Below are 20,065 nucleotides of genomic sequence, written 5' to 3'. Positions count from 1 at the left end.
TTTGGTAGGAATTCAACCAATAGTTTTGCTGCTAGAGAGTTAATACACAAACAACCAAACCAAACCAAAAACAATACCCCTGCCTTGGGGGGGGGGGGGGGGGGGGTGTGCAATAAACACCAACACTGATCCACCATGTTGGATATGTGATATGGTCTGATCTGGATCATCAGCTGTTCAATTTTCTCTCATTAAAACCCTTATATTGAAGCTCAAAGTCCACACTTCCATCACAACCTAATTGCTTTGTGTTGTGTCACTGTCCAAATACTTATGGACCTGAATATATATTAAAATGAGTGATTTTGGTTTCATGTTCTGCTTTAACCCATAAAGACCCAGTGCTACTTTTGTTGCAGTTCCCAAATCAATTTTTCTCTATTTTTAACCTTTTACTGATTTATCACCAATTTTTTTGAAAATAGTATTATCCTCTGTATTTTGCATTTTTGGGTGTAAATCATGTATTTTCCTATATTTAATTCGCAGATCATGTAGATGTTCATAAAAACTCAGATTAAATTAAAACTTATATCAAAACAGAAAAAAAATTAAGAAAAAGTGACTTTTTCAGCAAAGATATTGCTAACTGAATGTAAAAACAAGTGTGTCCATCCACTGTCATTGATCCAACTCTGTGGGTTTTATTGGTGAATAAATGTTGTAGAAGATGACGGTGTTTCCATGGTAACTATGGAGCCTCTGAACGTCCAAATGGGTCATTTCTGATGACCATGAAAAGATGAATAACTGCATTTCACATCAGTCATTTACATGTATTGATAGGATTGGTGGATCAACAGGTATTAAACAGTTCATATTTGTAGATGGTTTGTGTCACCAGTGGCTGTTTGGGTTTTTATGGGTTAAGTATGTTTGATATTTACAAAAATCTAAAAAACCCAAACCAGGGCTTAAGTAGAAACAGTCTGTTTATTGAGGACATTTTCCAGCAGCATTAGGAAGTTACCAGCATTTGCACAAATCAATAAATCAGCCAATAATCTGTCAATATATCAGTCCATGAGGCTGAATGATTAGGAGTTTGCGTTGTGTAAGGATCGTCATTTTCAGCAGCGAAAAACACTTTTTCTCAAACATGGGCTCTTCTGGTCCTGTGTGAGAAGGCAGATTAAGTGATTTTACTAAATGTCGAACAGCTTTGGCGTTTGAAGAGCTGACGTACATTCCTCACTGTCAACAAAAACGTAAAACCCTGAACCACATCTCCCAGCAGTCACTGGGGCCAAACCAGTTCCTCCTACGGCTGAGACGATTTAATCTGAATGAGAAAATCCAGACGGAGTCCTCGATTCTTGGCCACTTTGGAGAAGGCGACTTTCCTCTACATCGAAGGTAAAAGGCCAATGGAGGATTCAAAGTCTGAAGGTTTTTCATCTGAATCTGTGTCACGTTTCAGCTCTGTTCACATTTATTTGTACCAGGGCAGCACTAACATCTGAAGGAGTTCATTTGTTGGTAATCGCAACAGACAGAAATGATATAGAAATATCCTTTGACTTATATTTCATTGCAAATGATATGAACAAAATAATTCAACTTCATTTGTAAACATACATTCAGGCCACAACACATTCCAGAAAATGTCGGAAAAATAAAATACAAACAGTCAAAATAATTAAATAACAATCAGACAGGTGATGTGAACAGGGACTTGTAAGCCTTTCAGCCTCTGTGGTGCCTTTAGTCCCCGATCACGTCTAAGAAATGGAAACAGAAAATGCTTTACCATGTCAACTTTTTCTTGAATATGTTGCAGGAATCTGTTTCTTTTTGACAAAAACATGACCTTCATGAGCCAACGTGTCAGATAATGTACTAGTGTGTAAAACAGATCAGGTTTCTCAGTCTTAACTTGTCACACAGTCCAAGTTTTTCTGCTTTGGGTTGTACTTTTGTATTATATTTGTATTTATTGCTTTATTTGACCAGGACACAAACATGCGAAACTGTAAATGAGTCAAAGTTACCCAACGGGGCCAGATGCTAAAAGGCAGGATAAAAAAAAAAAACAAAACATAAATAATCTAGAAATGAACAAAAATACGACACATATGAGGATAGTTTAAATGTTGTCTGGCAGATTTGTGAAAACAGGTTTGTCTGCTAAAATCTGACAACACATTTGGTGAAACGGAGCTGAAACGTAACAGAGACTAACTCAAGCTGGATCATTGGCTGAAAGTTTGAGTCAAAGTTTTGTTGTGAAGATGAACGGTTCATCTGTCCACATTCAACCTCCTCAGGGTCCTCCACAGGTCCGCACACCACAGTTTGACAACCGTTTAGTCTTTTCCTGTTTCCTGTACGAGGCCCTTCATCAAGGCACTGGCCCCCTCCATTTCTGTCGCTGCAAGGGGGGGAGCACTGTTCGGTTCAGATAAAGCCCACTCCTCAGGTTTCACTGCTGAGGAGCCGCTGAGCAAGGCACCGCTGTGTTACGTTTATGTACACTGGGGAATCTGACGACTCTGGATCCACTCCAACAGCAGGACAGGTCAGTTTATTTAAAAAAGCAGCGGCCGTTGATCCTGAGCTCACAGCGGCGGAGACGAGTCCACTTTGCAAGGCATTCTGGGTCGTATGGGAGGAAGAGGAGGGCGTCTGCAGAGAGACGATGAAGAATCACAGAATTAAGCTGAGGATGAACATTTCTGATTTTACATTTACAGTTAACAATGTCTGACACTATTAAACTACCACTACTACTACTACTACTACTACTACTACTAATACTAAGAAGAAGAAGATTGTTCAAGATACACAATACATGCACAAACAAAAAGGTAAATATTAAAAACAGATGAAGAAACAATGGAATTTTTAAAGTATGAGACAAAAGTTAGGAAATGAGACTAAAACATAAAAATCAAATTACCTGAATGGATATAAAATAAAATCCAAAGGTGTGGTAAAGACATATGACCCTAATTATATTCAGTTTAGATTAATAATTACAGGCAGTGAGCTAATATATATTTTCATACATTCAACTGTGCCATAACATGTATTTGCAGCCCAGTTTATCCACTTTAACTGGTTGTTACCTGTTTGGGACAGCTGCAGGTGCGACAGCGGCGTTTTGCGTTGGTTTGATGTTGGGGGCGTGACCTGGGTGATGAGGGGGAGGAGGCGGGGCCAGAGGAGCCAGTGAGCGGGGCTTCTTAGGCACAATGGGTTTGAGTGGAACAGGAACCTGAGGAGATGAAATGCAAAAGTTTATTTATTGGATAAAACTACATTTTTGATTTTTTTTGGGATTATTAACCATTTATAGGATATCACCGTTATTGTGTGAATATTATTTGTACTAGTCATTTTTTTTATGCTTCTGACACATTTAATCAGTATAATCAGCCTCATTATACCAAATCCTAATGACTCTTAAAAATCAAACTAGTTTAATAATGTGATTTAAATAATCTTTAACCCAATCATTACTCACCAATCAGGAACCAGATTACCCCGATCAATCAGATCAATCATCACCACCATCATTTTTGGGGGTTTTTCTAGTATTTATAGCACTTTCTACATGTTAGCGTCATGCTAACAGCTACCAGCATGCAGATGGAGGTGTACCTGCGCAGGTGACACGGGGTCAGGGGGGAGTGGCTTGTTGGGCGGGGCTGGTCGACTCACCAGCGGCTGAAGGGTTAATGAGGAGGAAGAAGAAGAGAAGCTTCAGCAGCAGAAAGACGAGGGGGAAAACATGCAGCGTTTTGCTTTTACTTTAGAGGTAGGATGCTAAATGATTAGCGCTAAGATAAAGTCCAACTGAGTCCGAAGCAGTGACAATATTACCCATGAGCCCTCTGTGGCAACAACACAATCTGAAGATCTATGACTGAACATGCCAGTGAAATGCACCCTGGAGGTTGTTTTCCTGTTTCTGTCCATAAGGTTTGACTTTTTAATGAAGTTGTATGAGAGTTTTTATTCACATTTTAAGAATTTCATATCATAAATGTTAATCTTCAGTTGGACTTTAACAAACAGATGAAGAACTAGTTGAATACTGTTAGTAATAGATGCAGATACAAGGTAAACATGCTAAAATAATGTTGGGTTCAGACTGCACAATGGTTCTGTGTCCCATGGCACACAACAGGAGGGGGCAGGACCTCACCTCTCTAATAGGAGATTAAACCCATGACAGACAGCTGTATCAACCAATCACAATTAGGTATGTTTTACCGCTTGCAATATGTCATTATGAAGGAAACAGGGCTGATTAATCTGGAGCTGGGTGATGAACTGATAATTACTGTGATACAGTTCTACATTGACTTAATTGTGCTCATCTTGAAAAACATGTCATTTCCTCTGAGATTTACTTTTTTCACACTGTAAGATAAACACTAAATTTTCATGTTGTTGTGTCCTTTAAATTACTTTTGTATTATTGAATTTTTTCATAGTTTTCACCTTGTTCCAACTTTTACTGATAAATTCAATTTACATATAATGGTCTGTTTCTTCAATCTTTACTCAGGACTGAAATTAATGAAATGAAATTAATGTATTTTTTTCATAACAGTACAATGAGGTTGTTTTTTTTTTCAATATTTGACCATTTACCATTTCCTCTCTTGCAAGAATAAGGTGCTATAATAATAAGACATTATGAAATCTGATGTTATGGTCTTCAGGTATTTTACTAGTGTTTCAGCGCTTGGTGTCATGGAGTATCATAACTCGCCTGCGGTGAGTATAGTTGTTAGCGAGTTACACTGTTTAGATACACTATTATTATGATGAAAAATCTAGATTTCTTTGATTCAGATAGACTGACATTCCTACACTGTAGCTGTCTGTGATGTGAGGAGTGCTTCAAGGCTTAGTTCTGGTGCCTCTTGTTTTATACTTTTACCCTGAAACTACAAAAAAAGATAATAATAACAAAAATAAGACATTATTATTTCACTACTAGTAGAGATGAACATTATTAGCTTTTAATCTCTAACTGTCACCATTTGACATTGGGAGATCTGTGCAGTCTGGACCCTACATTTATTAAAATGTTCAGCTGTGACCTTAATAAGAATCATTCAGGACTTAAAATCAGCAATGAATTAGATCTACCATCTCTTTTGCAAGGTTACTAAAGCTGAACAAAAACTAAAACTAATAGTGAAAAGTGAAATGTGCTACTTTTATTATTCAATAAAGCTCTGTTTTGTGAATCAAAGTCTACTTACATATAAAAAAAAAAAACAAATACAAAAAACAAACTCTAAACCAATGAATTCCTCTACATAAAAATAAAAGAACTGAAAGCATCCGGCTCATAACTCAAATTAAGGACTAATACTTGTCAACACTCTTGGATTGATCTGAGTGATTTGATTGGTTGCAGACAGGCAGAAGGCGGGGCTTCAGGCAGCAGTGACTGTACCTGATTGGCTGGGGTGGGGGGGTCAGGGGGCAGAGGCTTGGTGGGGGGGGCCGGGCGCTGTTTAGCCGACTGAACAGCAGAGATAAAAGTCACAAGAGTCAGTGTTTGAGCCATGTTTCAACATGAAAACACTGTCAGTAAAGGAACAGGTCAGCAGTTTGGGAAAGATTGACGTCAGACTCATATGTAAGTGATGCATAAATACTAGAGTCAGTTTATGAGGAGATAAGGAGGTGTTTTATCTTTGAGTATGACAGTCCAGACCAGGAAAGTAGACAAATGTGAACATTTCCCAAGATGCTGAGCTACTCCTGAAATTCTGGACACTTAAGAGAGATGAAGTGACATCATCCAGGTTCTGTTCTAGCATCAGAAACCTGCATTTCAAACTTCAGAGAATATGAGCTGAGCTTCATCACATTCAACATCACAGTTACGACATTTTCCTTGTAACAACCATTCAAGAATATCATATCCCATGAAAGCCACACCACTGAAACACCAACAGCCAGACACCAGACAGAAGACGGTAGAGAATAGATTAAATGTAGATTTAACCTTAATCTGGCCTACCTGATCTGACAGTAACCAGTGTTTTACTGCCAGATTTGGATTAAGGACATTATAAACAAACATTATCCCAGGTCTTCATTTGTCTGACCTGACACAAGGTTTTAGACATTCTGCAGAGGTTCCAGAAAAATGGATGCAAAATGGATGGAAAAATGTCACAAAACTACTTCATTAAATAGATCTGTATCATAACCTACAGTGCCACCTTTTGACAGCATGATACAGTCTAAAATTAGTTTATGGAAACGTGTAATAAAACATAGAATTAGCATTTTCTTTTCTGAGACTTTTTAAAATCAAACTGTAAACTATATAAAAGAAATGTACAGACACACTTTTATGTTACCCATTGGATTCTGAATGCCCATATTTGGACAAAAGAGGCAGAGCTGCATTAAAATGAGAGGTGATGGGTGAGCTAATGCTAAATGCTAACTTACTAACACAGTAGAACCTTAAACTTCATCACGTTAATGTAACTCATTAACTCTAATTATTGTGAAGCTGTTTATTAAGAAAAAAATGGTCTTTAATTAGCTCAAAAGCAAACAAGCCATGAGTTAAACCTGTCAATGAAAGTAGACACTAAAACTTATATGCACCACAAAATCCGATTAACAGAGGAAATACTGAAGATCAACCAGGACACTAATAGCGAATCAAAGTAAATCAAATACGAACAGAAAAACCCCTTGAAAAAGGACATTTAAAAAACAAGAGTCTAAGCTTTTTGGAGCAGCATCTAGTGGCCATCAGCAGTATTACACGAGTATTACATATATTACTACACCTTTAAAAATATAACTCTAAAAAGCTATTACAAACTGTGACAAAGCATCATGGTAGCTGTAGTTTTTGGTGTTACTAGTGCGTATTATCTGTAGTTTTTAAAAGTAGGTTATTGATGGAACAGAGACCAGAGGTGATGTCAGGACTTCAGCTGTACATTTATAACAGACGACTGGACTCAAACTCAGACACGTCATGCACCAGCAGAAAAGACGACACAGACAGAGACAGACAGGATGTTATCTGAGAGGCAGACTCCGAGCGACACAGGTGAGACTCCTCAGGTGAGTTTACCTGCTGAGGGGGTTTTAGAGCGGGGTCAGGGGGGAGTGGCTTAGTGGGAGGAGCAGGTCTGTCATGAACCTGAAGAGAGAAAACAGGAGGCAGCAGAGGCAAAGGACCGAAGCGCAGGTCAAAGGTCAAACAAGCAGTGTGTTAAGGTGAGCAGAAAGAACCTTTTTATATATGAACCATGTCCAAGAAACGATCAGAACTTGAATGTTCTGATATTTAATGAAAATCCACATAAAACTCACTCCATTTTTCTCATCAACAGCAAACAAACCTTTAAAACTTCAAAACTGAGACACATTTAATATACAGTATATCCTTAAAAAGAGGTTGAGGTGTATGTGTTGACAGTGTACTCCAATAATCCAATCAGAGTATGCATTTTCTTAATAGGTATTTATAATGGGTATTTTATTCATATCTGGAACATTGTCCTCATGGATTAAACTGACCAAGTGTCTGATTTACTAGTTTACTACACATAAAGTATATGTTATCATCAAATTCTGTGTAAAGGTCAAGACCCAGCACTTTAAATATCACTACAACTATATAGTTTGCATAAAATTTTCTAACTCATCACAACTATAACAGAGGAGAATGATATTTCTACTTCCATGGTCATTTGTTTAAACTAAAAACACCGACAGACAATGAAAATACATGTGAATTTACAACAAGGAATCGAATTTATTTGTTGTTCCACGACTGATACTGAATATTGAAGTAAATGAATCAGCTGAGATCAGTTCGTGATGGTGAAGGCAGATGAAGCGACAGTTCTCCCACTTTTTGGATTATTTATTGTGAACCTTTTGAGATAACTAAGAACTTTTTTGTTGAAATATTCATTAACACACATCTATTTTTGTACGAAATAAGGTGGATTAATATTTTTTTTTCTCTTTTATACAGTATAAACTTTGTGGAATTGTCAGCACAAAGTTTGCATCTTTTTAGTTTACATCCTACAATATGTGATCAGGATTCTTTTAGGCTCAGACACGACCAGAGCTACTTTTTACAAAATTATATTGTTGGGATGAGTAGAATCTATATTAGGATCTATGGTTATTGTTACAAAATTCCAACTCATTCACACAACCTTTGCAATATTTAACTGTAATTTATGGTAATTAAATTCACTCAAATCAAAGGGTAAGAGGTGTCATTGAGTTTTCACAGATTGGGTTGTGTCATAGTTGAGTTTAGATAGATTAGATAGGCAGAGAATCGCAGTGGTTTACAGTTGTATTTACCCTTCTGAAGAATTCTGCATTTTTTCTTTTTTCTATTTTTTTATGAAACGTATCAAGGTTAAATTATCACCTACTTCTGAACTTGCACAGTAATATATTGGAATTTATGGTCAGCATGAAGAATTTCATCCAATGAATAACAGCAGATATACAAATAATAATTTAATACAGTGACCCTTTATATAAGCCGCACATCTTATTTATTTAAAAACAACGGGTAGAAGTTTAGATAAATTAATCTACTGACCAGTAATTCCAGTAAAATTGTGTAAAAACTGTGTTAGTGAGTTCATTTGAAATTGGTTAAAAATGAGTGACAAAGAATTAAGTGATAACTTATTCCTTATGTCACAGAATCTTTTAGATCCGCAGTTGACATAAGAAAAATTAGGGTTTTTGAGACTTTTATTGTGAAACTTAAGCCTCCGATACAAACGCCAGACTTGACACATGGAGGAGAGAGTGTGTACATGTTAGGTGGCATGGTTACCTCTTTTTGGGGTGGGGTCAGAGGGATTTCAGTCTGCGTGTTCAGGTGGTATCTCAGCGGTCGGACCTGCTCTCCATTTCTATCATCGACTCGTTCCATCGCGGGAGTCCTGAGGATAAAAAAAATACTTTAAAGCTGAGGAAACTGACCAGTCAGGAGTGAGGATGGTCTGTCAGCTGACCACAGATCAGTACGATGTTACAGACTGTGGGAGGGACTACCACGTCCACAAACTAAACACCATACGGTCCTTAAAGCTGCACCTACTCTATGGACTCCATTACCCAGAAGTCTCTCTGGAATGTGTGAATAGTGCAGCTTTAAGTCTTTACTCTGCAGGTGTAGTTGATGTTTTACAGTTTAATGGGTTGGACTACGGCGTTACCTGGAGACGTGGGCCGGGTCGAAATGCAAACCCCACATCTCACAGTGAGTCACACTGCATTGTGGGTAAGAAAATACATGAGGATCAGAATGACTGTACTGATCACAAACACATTTCAACAACTACCTTCGTCTGAAATGCAATAAATAAAAAAACTTTTCTAATGTGGTCATTTTCTATTAACCATTAAGGATGTTTAAGTGCTGAAGTGTCCATTACTTTCAAAAATGCCTTTAAACCTATATTGGACTTTGATTTACAGTACATATTTATTTATGTTCACTAATGATAAAAATTTACATGAATTCCAGGGCATTAAAAACATGAGAAAGCTTGAAAAAATCCAACTCCTTTCACTTTATCTTTGTCTGACTTACCATGAAAAACACTGGTAGACATAAAATTATGAGATAAAATCCATTCAGCCACACCTGTAAGAATTCAGGGGAATTTGAAAAGTCTTACCCCTGACTAGAAACTTTGTCCAAGGAAAGATCAGGGTTGAGGGATAGTTTTTTTACTCAGCTAGTGGAAATGCGCCAAGGTTTGTCAAATTCCCAGATAAAGTTAAAGTTCCCGATAAAGTACCTGTGGTAGAAAAGGGGCTATTGTGTGTGCATTACCGGTTGTGTTGCCGTGCTTTATGAAACGGACTGTTGACTCCCACACAGAGCAGACACCGCCGAAACCGAGGGAAGCGAAGGGCGAGGAAGAGGAGCACCACAGGCACAATGAAGAAGAAGATGACCAGTAGAGCCACGCGAACTGGGTCCGACTCTGAACACAGAGCAGAGGGGTGGGGTTAATCCAGATGAATTCAGATTGGATGGTTCAGGTGTTGGGTCAGGTCTGTTACCTGATGCAGCAGTAGCCGGTCCGCTGTCCACACTGCCCCCCAGACCTGAATACCTGCAGTCAGGAGGAGCCCAGCCCACGTCACAGTGGCAGTTCTTATTACTGTTACACACCTGAAACAGAAAAACACACACATCACACCAGCACAAAGCACCAACAGAAACCTTTGATACACACCCTCATACACTGCATGGTCACTGTACGACGACGACCCAGTCCAAATATACTGACTTTAATGAGGGGTCTCTTTGCATCTCCAAATGTAAGACAAATTTTAATTGAAAAAAAAAACCAAACAAAAACAAAAACCAGAGTCATTGATTAAGGAGCTAACTTATTAACCAGTAAGCAAAGCTTTCTGGTGTGGAATTTTAGTCCAAAAATCTGAGTCTTGCTTTAGTGTTGCCCTCTGAACTGACTGAATGACTTTCAATCACACAGAGGGGTGTGGTGTTAGTCTTTGATAATCTGTTCAATAAGTTACTATCAGAGATTCTGGAAGGGACTGAAACGAAACTGTGGCTGAAAAATAAGTTAATGGAGATTTTAAAAGATATAATGATTGCTGAATGGTTCACTATAGCAGCAAAAAATAGCAGAGAAAGACAATATTTTGGGTCCAACTTGGTCATTTTCAGTAATGGAATGGATGAAATCACTTTGCATATGTATAAAAAAAAAAAAAGCTCTGAGCCTGTAAAGACATATGTTTTGAAGTGAAACTAAAGCTGGAATCAAAATAAAAGAGAATATTTCCATCAGACGCAGGAAATAAAGCTCATGTGACAACAGACATCGTTCAACAAAATGGAAAAAATGCCCACTACCAAAAGGCTACACTACCCTATAAAAATACGACTGCTGCAGTGCCACATATGGCCAATTTTGACATATGCCTCTGAAACGTGGACTCTTATCTCCAGCTTAGAGAAAAACATCAGTGCTTTCAAGATGTTGTCATACGGAAGAAAAGGTAGAATAGTATGGAAAGAGAAAAGGACCAACATATCAGCGCAGGAAGAGCAACAAAAGAGCATACAAAAACAAAAACTTATACACTATGGACATACGAGACGACACAACTCACTACAGAAAAAAATCCTGGAGGAAAAAAGAGGTTGTGAGAGGAAAAGAAAGATCTGGATTGGAAACATTGAGGAGCTGTCACAGATGAAAAATGCCAATGGATCAACAGAAGTGAAAGACCATGGCGTCCACCCTCTGGAAGGACATGGAACCCTGACGATGAACCCCAGACAGGGTTTCTTTACTCACCCCATGACTGTTGCACTTCCCATGACATTCGTCCACCCCGAACACAGAGATATCCTGACACTTCTGGTTCAAACAGGCCTAAAAATGAGCAAACGCCTTAAAACAACTATTCTGAGAGACAAAGGGAAAAAAATAACTGTAAAACTGTTCCTCTGTGGTGGCAGTGTATTTTACTTATATTTGTCTCCCCTGACCTTTCCTGGTCCACATGCAGTGCCTTGGGCTACGATGGCCGGGTCAGACACGTCGTCTCCCAGGTGGAAGAGAGTTCCTCTACAGGTTAGGTCGCTGTTGTTGAAGCGTACTGTGATAATCTCTGCGTTAGTGCCCAGCAGGGGGCGATCACGTCCTCCCTGACACTGGATCCTCCCACAATGCACATCACTAACACACAAACACAAACACACACACACAGTCATAGATCCTTCAGTCATTGCACAGGGCTGTATACCAGCAACAACCATGTGGGTGTGTACCTGATGTGTACCTGAAACTCTTCATGAAAACTCTTTTTGTGAATTTCCTTCACCTGTGTGTAAGTGTGGCTACGTCATCAATTCACTTGCATCATAGTCTAGCTCAGGGATGTCAAACTCATTTTTGTTCAGGGCCCACATACAGCCCAATATAATCTCTAGTAAAATAATAACACAATATCCTATAATAATATTGTGTTAATATATGCTTTATAGTGAAAAAAATTTAATAAAATTGAATAAGCAAGTTTCAATTTATAAACTATCCTTTAAAAAATGTGAATAACATGATCAACCATGAACAACCTGAAAAAAAACAAAACAAAAACGCAATTTTAACAATTTTATACCATAGCCTATCATTTACACACAAGCACAAAATATTTAGTAGCAGGCAGAATATTGTTAAAATTGCACATACGTCTCTTAAGACATGGCAGGTTGTTTATATTTGTTCAGGTCATTCACATTTTTTGTAAAAGGAATCAGATAGTTTATAAATGTCAAAGTTTTCATGTAATTTTACTTTTTTACACTACAACAAAGAGAAAACAATTGGAGTTGTCATTATTTATAGGCTATTACATTAGTATTTTTTTGGTCTGACCCACTTGAGATCAAACTGGTCTGTATGAGGCCCCTGAACTAAGATGAGTTTGACACCCTTGACTACTAATATCTTCAGTGTAATTTGCATTGTGTGGGCCATATTGGATCCTTTAATGGGCCGGTTGTGGCCCACAGGCCTTACGTTTGACACCCCTGGTTTAGCTCACAATAATTGTGTACTGTCATGGTCATCTTTTTCCTCCCTTCCTTATCTACGCATCCAATTGCTACTTCAAAGGAAAACATCAGAGCTTCAACTACAGCCTGTAAATGACAAGTTTTGACAAAAAAAACCCATCTTTTTATGTGAAATTTTCTTTTATAGATTTTCTCTCCATTCTCTCCTGACAGCATACGTGTAATTGCAAGAATATTAGCACCATGTACTAGACAACCCTTACAAAAACACAAAAGCATGTATTTATCTAAAAGACATAGCATGCATCTTAAATTTCATGCTGAATGAAACCAAAGATAAGATAATTATTTCATTTAAATCACACAGTATAGATTCCTTTAATATATTACTCACGAGTTTGCACAGGGGATGTATGATCCGTTGGCCATTTGACCACAGTTTCCATATTTATTTCCCTGTTTGTTCACTGATGAGAAACAGACGGCTGGAGCACTGGTAGCATCTGAGGGCAGACATACTAGTCAAACTGGAGTGAGGACAGTGGGAAAAGTATTTGGTGTAGAAATATGTGGTTTACCCTCTGTTTGAACTTTTTAGTCTCCATATAAACTAATATATCTTCAGTTTTAGGAATGTTATTCTTCTTCTGTGGTTTTATTATTACTGCCACTTACAGTATCAGAAGCCTAACATCAGAGCATTATGTGCCAAACAAACAGGATTCTTGCATTGTTTTCCCCACGCTCTAAAATGTTCATCCTGACAAATGCATCCAATCATACAAGATGTTCCTGTCTGCATTATACCTTGTAAATCTCCTTAGAACATGATCTACATTTTTCAGGGACACCACAAGACTCACGTTAAACCAGTGCATACTTTGCCATTACATATAGGTTTAATTATGAAGTAACTGGACTAGTATAAAGTTTTTTTTTCTTACTGGGTCCCCACAGTGTCTGACACTGGCTGTTCATGCTGGTGCAGACTCCTCCATAGCAGTAGGAGGCGCTGTCCTCACAGGGTTCTCCGTTCTGCACAAAGACGTTGGGGGGGCAGTAAGGGGAGGAGCCAGTGCAGAACTCGGGGAGGTCACATTCTCCGAGGGGTTCACGGCAGATGGAGCCAGCGGACCGAAGCTGAGGACCACAAAGTCATGATCAGATTTTGGAGATGTCAGTAATGTGTTTAATGCGTGAGTGTCAAACTCATATTAGTTCAGGGGCCGCTTACCGCCCAGTGTGAGCTCAAGTGGGCCAGATCAGTAAAATGATAACATAATATCCTATAAATAATGACAACCCTAAAATTTTATGTGTCTTGGAGTGAAAGAGTAAAATTACATTATTGAAAATGTTCAAATTTACAATTTACCTGAAATTTCGTCAAAATAAGCACAACTGTAACAACATTATACCTCAGTTTTCTTATGTACACACATGGACTACAACTTAGAAATCACAGTGGATCTCTGAAGGCACAAAACATTTGATAACAGGCATAATATTGTTATAATTGCACATATTTTTTTAAGACATATGTAATTTTACCTTTTTTTACATGAAAACAAATAGAAAGTTGTCATTATTTATAGAATATGTTATTATTTTACTGGTCAGATCCACTTCAGATCAAATTGGTCTGTATGTGGCCCCTGAACTAAAAGAATTTTGACACCTTTGACTGTTAAATCTCATTTTTGCATTTCACAAATTCATCCTACAGGCTGGATAGGACCCTCTGGCAGGCTGGTTTTGGCCTGCGGGCCATATATTCGACACCTCTGATTTTATTTATGTAGGACATTTGTCAGCTAGGTGTGTGTCAGTGGAGGTGTGTTTTATATTACAGAGATGTTGTATTTGTGTTTATGTTGGTCAGTCTCACCTTACAGTCTTGGCAGCAGATGCCATCGGAGGAGCACTGAGCTCCAGGTACCAGCTGACAGGTGGAGGCGTTACAGCAGGGATCCTCACACTCCTGACCAATCACAGAGCAACAACAGAACATCACTCAAAACCCTCTCACACAGGAACCTAATCGGACAGAACCTAATCTATGGTTCCTATGGAGACCGACGAGTGTAGTAACAGGTGATACCTCTAACAGGCCACAGTCGCACTGCTCTCCTTTCTCCACGTACAGGTTTCCACATCGCGGTCCTCCCAGGAGACGCTCAGGCTGCGGTACGTTGAACAGACACATCCCTCCTCCGTGAAGCAGACTGACCGACAGATCTGCAGCACTGCAACTGCTGAACTGCTGCCCTGGCATGAACCTGAGGGTCAGAGGTCACAGCTCAGACCTGCTGAGATCCTTTAAAGACTGACAACACTGACATTTTGACTGGGATGATACTCTTCTCTGCTGAGTTGATATTTTCAATATTAGTTATGTGTGTAATTTCATAAGTACTGTGTTCTTGAGAATCGGGACACCTTCACTTAATCAGACTGGAAACTAGTGTCAAAACCACCAGAGTTTCACCTCTTTACTTCTGTGGTATTTGGTAACATTTAAGGATCAAAGTTCTCAAGAACACAGTATTTATGGAATTATCCACAAACAGTGAAAACATCAACGCAGGAGAGAAGAAAATCATCCCAGTAAAAAGTCTTCTTAAATGTTACAGAAGCAAAGGGGTCAAACTCTGGCGGTTTTGACTCTAGTTTCCAGTCCAATTAAGTGAAGGTGTCCCTCTGCTGATACCAGCATCAGAATTGGAATCATCTTTATTTGCCAAGTATGTAAACACATACAAGGAATTCTTTTGCCAGATGTTGTCTCTATTAAATTAAAAATACAAGATGGAACAAAAATTAGCTGTTATTAGCATTAATAGTATATTATGTAAGTAGCTCTTATTAATAGAAATTGTCTGTTGGTAGCAGACAAAATGAACATAGAATAAAAGGGAAATGACTTTCAAGAAACATTCAATCCAAAATGGAGAAGTACCTCTGATGTTCCACTCTACTGTGATGTTATGATATACTAACTTTCCATTATTAATTTTTTAGTGACGACCCCTTCCGCTGTGCATGTTTGCTGGTAGTCAGCACACTTCGCAAAATTTTACACAGTTCAGTTTATTCAGCAGTTTTTTGCTCCATGTGTCTGGATAAAATATAGCAGCTGCAGATTAAAAGGCAGAGAGTTAACATTCAGAGGCGTAACTGGTGGTTTAAGAAGTATGTGATGAATAAATTCTCTGTACTGGCTCTGACTGGAGGATTGTCTCTGATTTTAAATAGTGATTTTACAATAATAATAATAATAATAATAATAATAATAATAATAATATTGATTTTAAATTGATACATTTTCTTCAAGATGTAACAGAGTCTCCATCTGTATCAGTGTGGTCCGTGTCACTGTTCTAGTGATCTAATTATACAGGGTGACCCAAAAAAATGGGAATTTTTGAAGTGCGTGTTGGCAGACATGAGCAAGTGGCAGCACTGTGAGACAGTGACCTTGTGCAAGTAAACACACCCCCATTTTAGTAACCATGGATTTTTTGAAAATGAACAGGGGGTCTCAGTCACTGTCACTGCGAATCGTTACGTGAAGATGCTACAATCCTTCGTTACACCTGAATTGAACAATTTTCCACACGTTCAAGAAACCTGGTTTCAACAGGATGGAGCGACATCACATGCTGCACGGCAATCATTGGAGGCTGTGCGAGAATTGTTCGGTAACCATGTGATCTCAAGGTTCGGTAACGTTCCCTGGCCCCCTGGATCACCAGATTTGTCCGTTTGTGATTTTTTCTTGTGGGGCTACCTCAAGAATAAAGTGTACACGACTCGGCCAAGAACTCTGGATGAGTTAAAACAGGGAATTCAGGATGAAATTCACAGTATCCCTGCTGAGATGTTGCAGCGGTCAATGAGGAATCTCAACAGCAGATTTCAAGAATGCATTCGTACAGGAGGATGCCATCTACAGGAAGTAATTTTTAAAAAATGAAAATTCCATCATTGTTTCTTAAATGGCATGTTTTAAGGTTTCAATTACTATGAATAAAATATTTTTCTTCCATCACTCTTGGTTTTATTGGATTGTTAAAAAGTTCCCGTTTTTTTGTGTCACCTTGTATATTCTACTGACCTCATGTCGGTCTGACTAAACCGATCACGTAAACAGTCTTGGATAGTGATCTGGTTCTGGTACTGACCCAGTTGAAGGTTCCATGATGCATCCACCGAGCCGTGGTTCATTCTGACAGGAGCAGTGTCGCTCTGCGGTGTCATGGCTCATCCCCAGGTTATGACCCAGTTCATGAGCAACGGTCGAGGCCACGCCTAAAACACTGACCAGGTGATCCTGACACAAACAGGCAAACAGAAACTGGTCTGTATGCTGTATATAGCCCATGGTTTAATTTCAGTGGGAACCAAAACTCACCACATTGACTCCACCTGATCTGTCTCTGGAGCACATTGACGACTGCGATGCCATTCCAACTGTGGTCCCATCAAAAGACCCGCCCCTGTAACAAATCACATGATCCGCAATGATAACAGTCAGTCTGAAGTTGAACCTGTGTGTGTCCTGTAATGTGTTACGGTCTTACATGACGAGTTGGGCGTTGTCATGGCGAAGGCGTGGCAGCAGCTCTCTGGTTCTCCACTCCAGGAAGTTGTTGAGCGTGTCCGTTGGATTCTTTTCAACCTGGATCTTATCGCGGTCGCTCCAGATCTCCAGACCCGTCAAGGCCACACGAACATTAAGAGAACGGTAAAACTGAAACAGAAACAGTGATGACAATCGGCACAACTAGACATCCTACATCGCCATGGTTACAGAGGTCATAGGTCTCACCCAGTCCACCTGGTTGGCCACATCCAGCATGCGGTAGATGATGGTCTTGTTGTTCTTCTGGTAATTTAGAAACTGAGGACCATTTTCACATTCAGTCAGGTTTCACAGTGAAACATATGAAGGAGATGTTATTATAAACAATGAATAAGCAAGTTTTCATTCATCACATATTTATATTCACTACTGTTCATAGTCAGAAGATTAAAAAATAATTTAAAGCTGTACTGCACTGGTTTTATACATGTTGACAAGTGATGCTAAAGGATTAAATCATTAAATCCTCTGTATAGTCAAATTCACCTCCAGTCATAATTCTTGTGCATAAGTGACCTGAAAACACATCACTGATCTTAAAGTGAAACTACATGATGTCCTTCTGCTTTAGAAAAACACTGAAACACTATTTTTTAAGTTAATAGAAACAAAGTTCGACAGCAAAAAACAGATTTTACAGTCTTCTACTTCAGCCTGGTGACCTACAAACTCCAGAAATGGTACAAAGTGGAAAAATTCACACTCATCTGAAGTAAATCTGCTGATTAAACTCTGGACTAATCATCTGAAAGCATTTAAGCTATGCAGAGCTATTCCAACAGAATGAATAAACAAATCAATACAAACAACCTCATCTCATTAGGGACACAGTGGAGCTGCTTGTTGCACAGTAAATACCAGATAAAAAAAACTAAATGCGTTTGATGAAATGTACATTCTCATAGACGCACACTGACCTCCTGGTGATCGGCCACCAGCACCAGCTCGATGTATTTGGTCTCAGACAGGATGTCTCTCTTCCTCTGCAGACACAATAGACACAGGACAAGAGTCAGAGGTCAACAAATATTCCAGTATGTTACCTCAGAATGGGTCTCATCAGACAGGAGGAGGTGAACATGCCTTCTGTTGTTTCATGTTTGCTGCATCTCTCATGTTGTTTAAAGTTTATGTTTTTTACACCATTTTCATTTTGTTGTGCCCTTTTGCTGTTTCCATTTTGTTTTATCTTACAAATAATTTAAAACCACAAATAACATTCTGGTTTTGTACAATCAAAATCAGCCTTTAAACTGTAAATAAATTAGCATTTTAAATTTACTGGACATGAATGACCACATCCCCTAGATCTACAAGTAAGTTTGCAAAAGCCCTTTAGTTTCTTCACTAAACTGCAATGTAAAACTAAAACCAGCTGGACCAGACATAGAAAACAGAACAAAAACCTGAACCTTTGTTCAAGGTTTCTTGTGAAAGAATTCCCTAAAATAAAACCAAAATGGAAGAAACGTGAAAGTCAGAATACCACAGATATCTGCATGGACAAAACCACAGATCTTTGTTCTGAATGAATGTTAAAAACACACACAGTTATTTGTTGTAAAATATTTGTAAAAAATGTAACAAGACAAAACTTATGCAAAATGATGCAATGGATGAGACATATATTTTCCTTAACTTGCCGATATGCTTCCGTACCTTAAGCTTTCAGCAACATGTTTAAGTTTCATTTGTTTTCATGAAATGTGGGACGTCATTGTCTTCTCTCATTTGCTAAAGAATCAACCAGTGTTTCCTCTGCTAAAGGAGGGACTGAAGCTAATTACAGAGACTTCAAACAGTGCTAACAATATCTCACATTCAGATACTAAAGCATAGGTGTTATATTCACTGTAGCTCAGAGACCACATACAGCCCAAACTGATCTCAAGTGGGCCAAACTAGTAAAATAATGGCATAATTACTTATAGATAATGACAACTTCAGATCTTACATTTACAAAATATCCATAAACAACCTGAAATTTCATAAGAAAAATGTGTGAAATTTTAACAATATTATGCCTAAGCTTCTCATTTACACATGTACATTACAACTTTCAGGTCACAGTGGATCTACAAATGTATAAAACTTTTAGTAACAGGCATCTGGAATTGAAAACTATGGCATTTAACTATATGATCACAACAACTTTTTAAGACTCATGACACTCTTGACTGTCAGTGTCTTTTGCACTTTACAAATTCATCCTATGTGACAGATTGGACCCTTCGGACGTATGTTCAGCACCCTCGTTCTATCGTTTTGTCTGGAACCTTCATAGGCAGAACTATTCTACAGCCACCAGTGTCCAGAACCTCACCCTGTGTGAATGTGTGGAGCTGTGAATGGGAGGGACAGCAGTGTGTGAAACCCCACAGCCTCCAGCGCCGTCACCCTCCAGAGGACTAGTGGAGTACAACAGGTGGACTCCATCTTCACCTCCTCCTCCTCCTCCTCCTCCTCCACTGCTGCTTCCACTTCCTGCTCCTCCAATGTCCCCTCCCCTCTCCTCCTCCTCCTCTTCATCCTCTTGTGGCTGCAGCTCGAAGCTCAGAGTAGAGTTGATGGCGATGACACCACTGCAGGAAGAAACACAGCAAAAGAAGACGGTGTTATAACTATGAGCAGCAGCAACACTTGCAAATACACCCTTTGTTTTTTTTCCCCTAAATTATGATGTATCATGTGACACCTGGAGAAAGTGAGGTGTGTATCAGGCATACAGAGAATTATTAAAGTGGAGAGCTAACACGACTGCATTGTCAGTTGGACGGTCACTCAGACGCATTCAAATACAATGTCTCAGGACGTATTTTCAAGTGGTCTGGGACTCATGTGTCCATATTCATCCAGGAACA

General features: G+C 38.8%; 1 protein-coding gene across 9 annotated transcripts in view; it reads right to left on the bottom strand.

The window, feature by feature from the left end:
• Positions 1 to 914: 914 nt before the first annotated feature.
• The window catches only part of adam15 (ADAM metallopeptidase domain 15), a 28,984-nt gene continuing 9,833 nt past the window's right edge, over positions 915 to 20,065 (bottom strand). For 2 of the 9 annotated variants that reach the window (XM_030157814.1, XM_030157815.1), the window contains exons 6-26: positions 19,528 to 19,786; positions 18,122 to 18,187; positions 17,391 to 17,462; positions 17,143 to 17,312; positions 16,974 to 17,058; positions 16,744 to 16,892; positions 14,661 to 14,838; positions 14,448 to 14,540; positions 13,504 to 13,699; positions 12,954 to 13,062; positions 11,531 to 11,720; positions 11,337 to 11,414; positions 10,063 to 10,174; positions 9,830 to 9,983; positions 9,207 to 9,260; positions 8,822 to 8,930; positions 7,076 to 7,144; positions 5,420 to 5,488; positions 3,604 to 3,669; positions 3,069 to 3,217; positions 915 to 2,625 (exon numbers count right to left, since the gene is read on the bottom strand). In XM_030157814.1, the coding sequence (XP_030013674.1) occupies positions 2,559 to 2,625; positions 3,069 to 3,217; positions 3,604 to 3,669; positions 5,420 to 5,488; positions 7,076 to 7,144; positions 8,822 to 8,930; positions 9,207 to 9,260; positions 9,830 to 9,983; positions 10,063 to 10,174; positions 11,337 to 11,414; positions 11,531 to 11,720; positions 12,954 to 13,062; positions 13,504 to 13,699; positions 14,448 to 14,540; positions 14,661 to 14,838; positions 16,744 to 16,892; positions 16,974 to 17,058; positions 17,143 to 17,312; positions 17,391 to 17,462; positions 18,122 to 18,187; positions 19,528 to 19,786 (2,494 nt within the window). In that variant the 3' untranslated portion in view covers positions 915 to 2,558. The remainder of the gene's footprint in view (positions 2,626 to 3,068; positions 3,218 to 3,603; positions 3,670 to 5,419; positions 5,489 to 7,075; positions 7,145 to 8,821; positions 8,931 to 9,206; positions 9,261 to 9,829; positions 9,984 to 10,062; positions 10,175 to 11,336; positions 11,415 to 11,530; positions 11,721 to 12,953; positions 13,063 to 13,503; positions 13,700 to 14,447; positions 14,541 to 14,660; positions 14,839 to 16,743; positions 16,893 to 16,973; positions 17,059 to 17,142; positions 17,313 to 17,390; positions 17,463 to 18,121; positions 18,188 to 19,527; positions 19,787 to 20,065) is intronic. The other 7 variants (XM_030157819.1, XM_030157817.1, XM_030157818.1 and 4 more) reach the window with 7 other exon arrangements.

This window comes from Sphaeramia orbicularis, chromosome 16 (assembly GCF_902148855.1).
Source record: "Sphaeramia orbicularis chromosome 16, fSphaOr1.1, whole genome shotgun sequence".
In the NCBI taxonomy this organism is placed as follows: domain Eukaryota; kingdom Metazoa; phylum Chordata; class Actinopteri; order Kurtiformes; family Apogonidae; genus Sphaeramia; species Sphaeramia orbicularis.
Note: the sequence above shows the minus strand (reverse complement) of the source record. Positions and strands in the feature narration are given on the sequence as shown.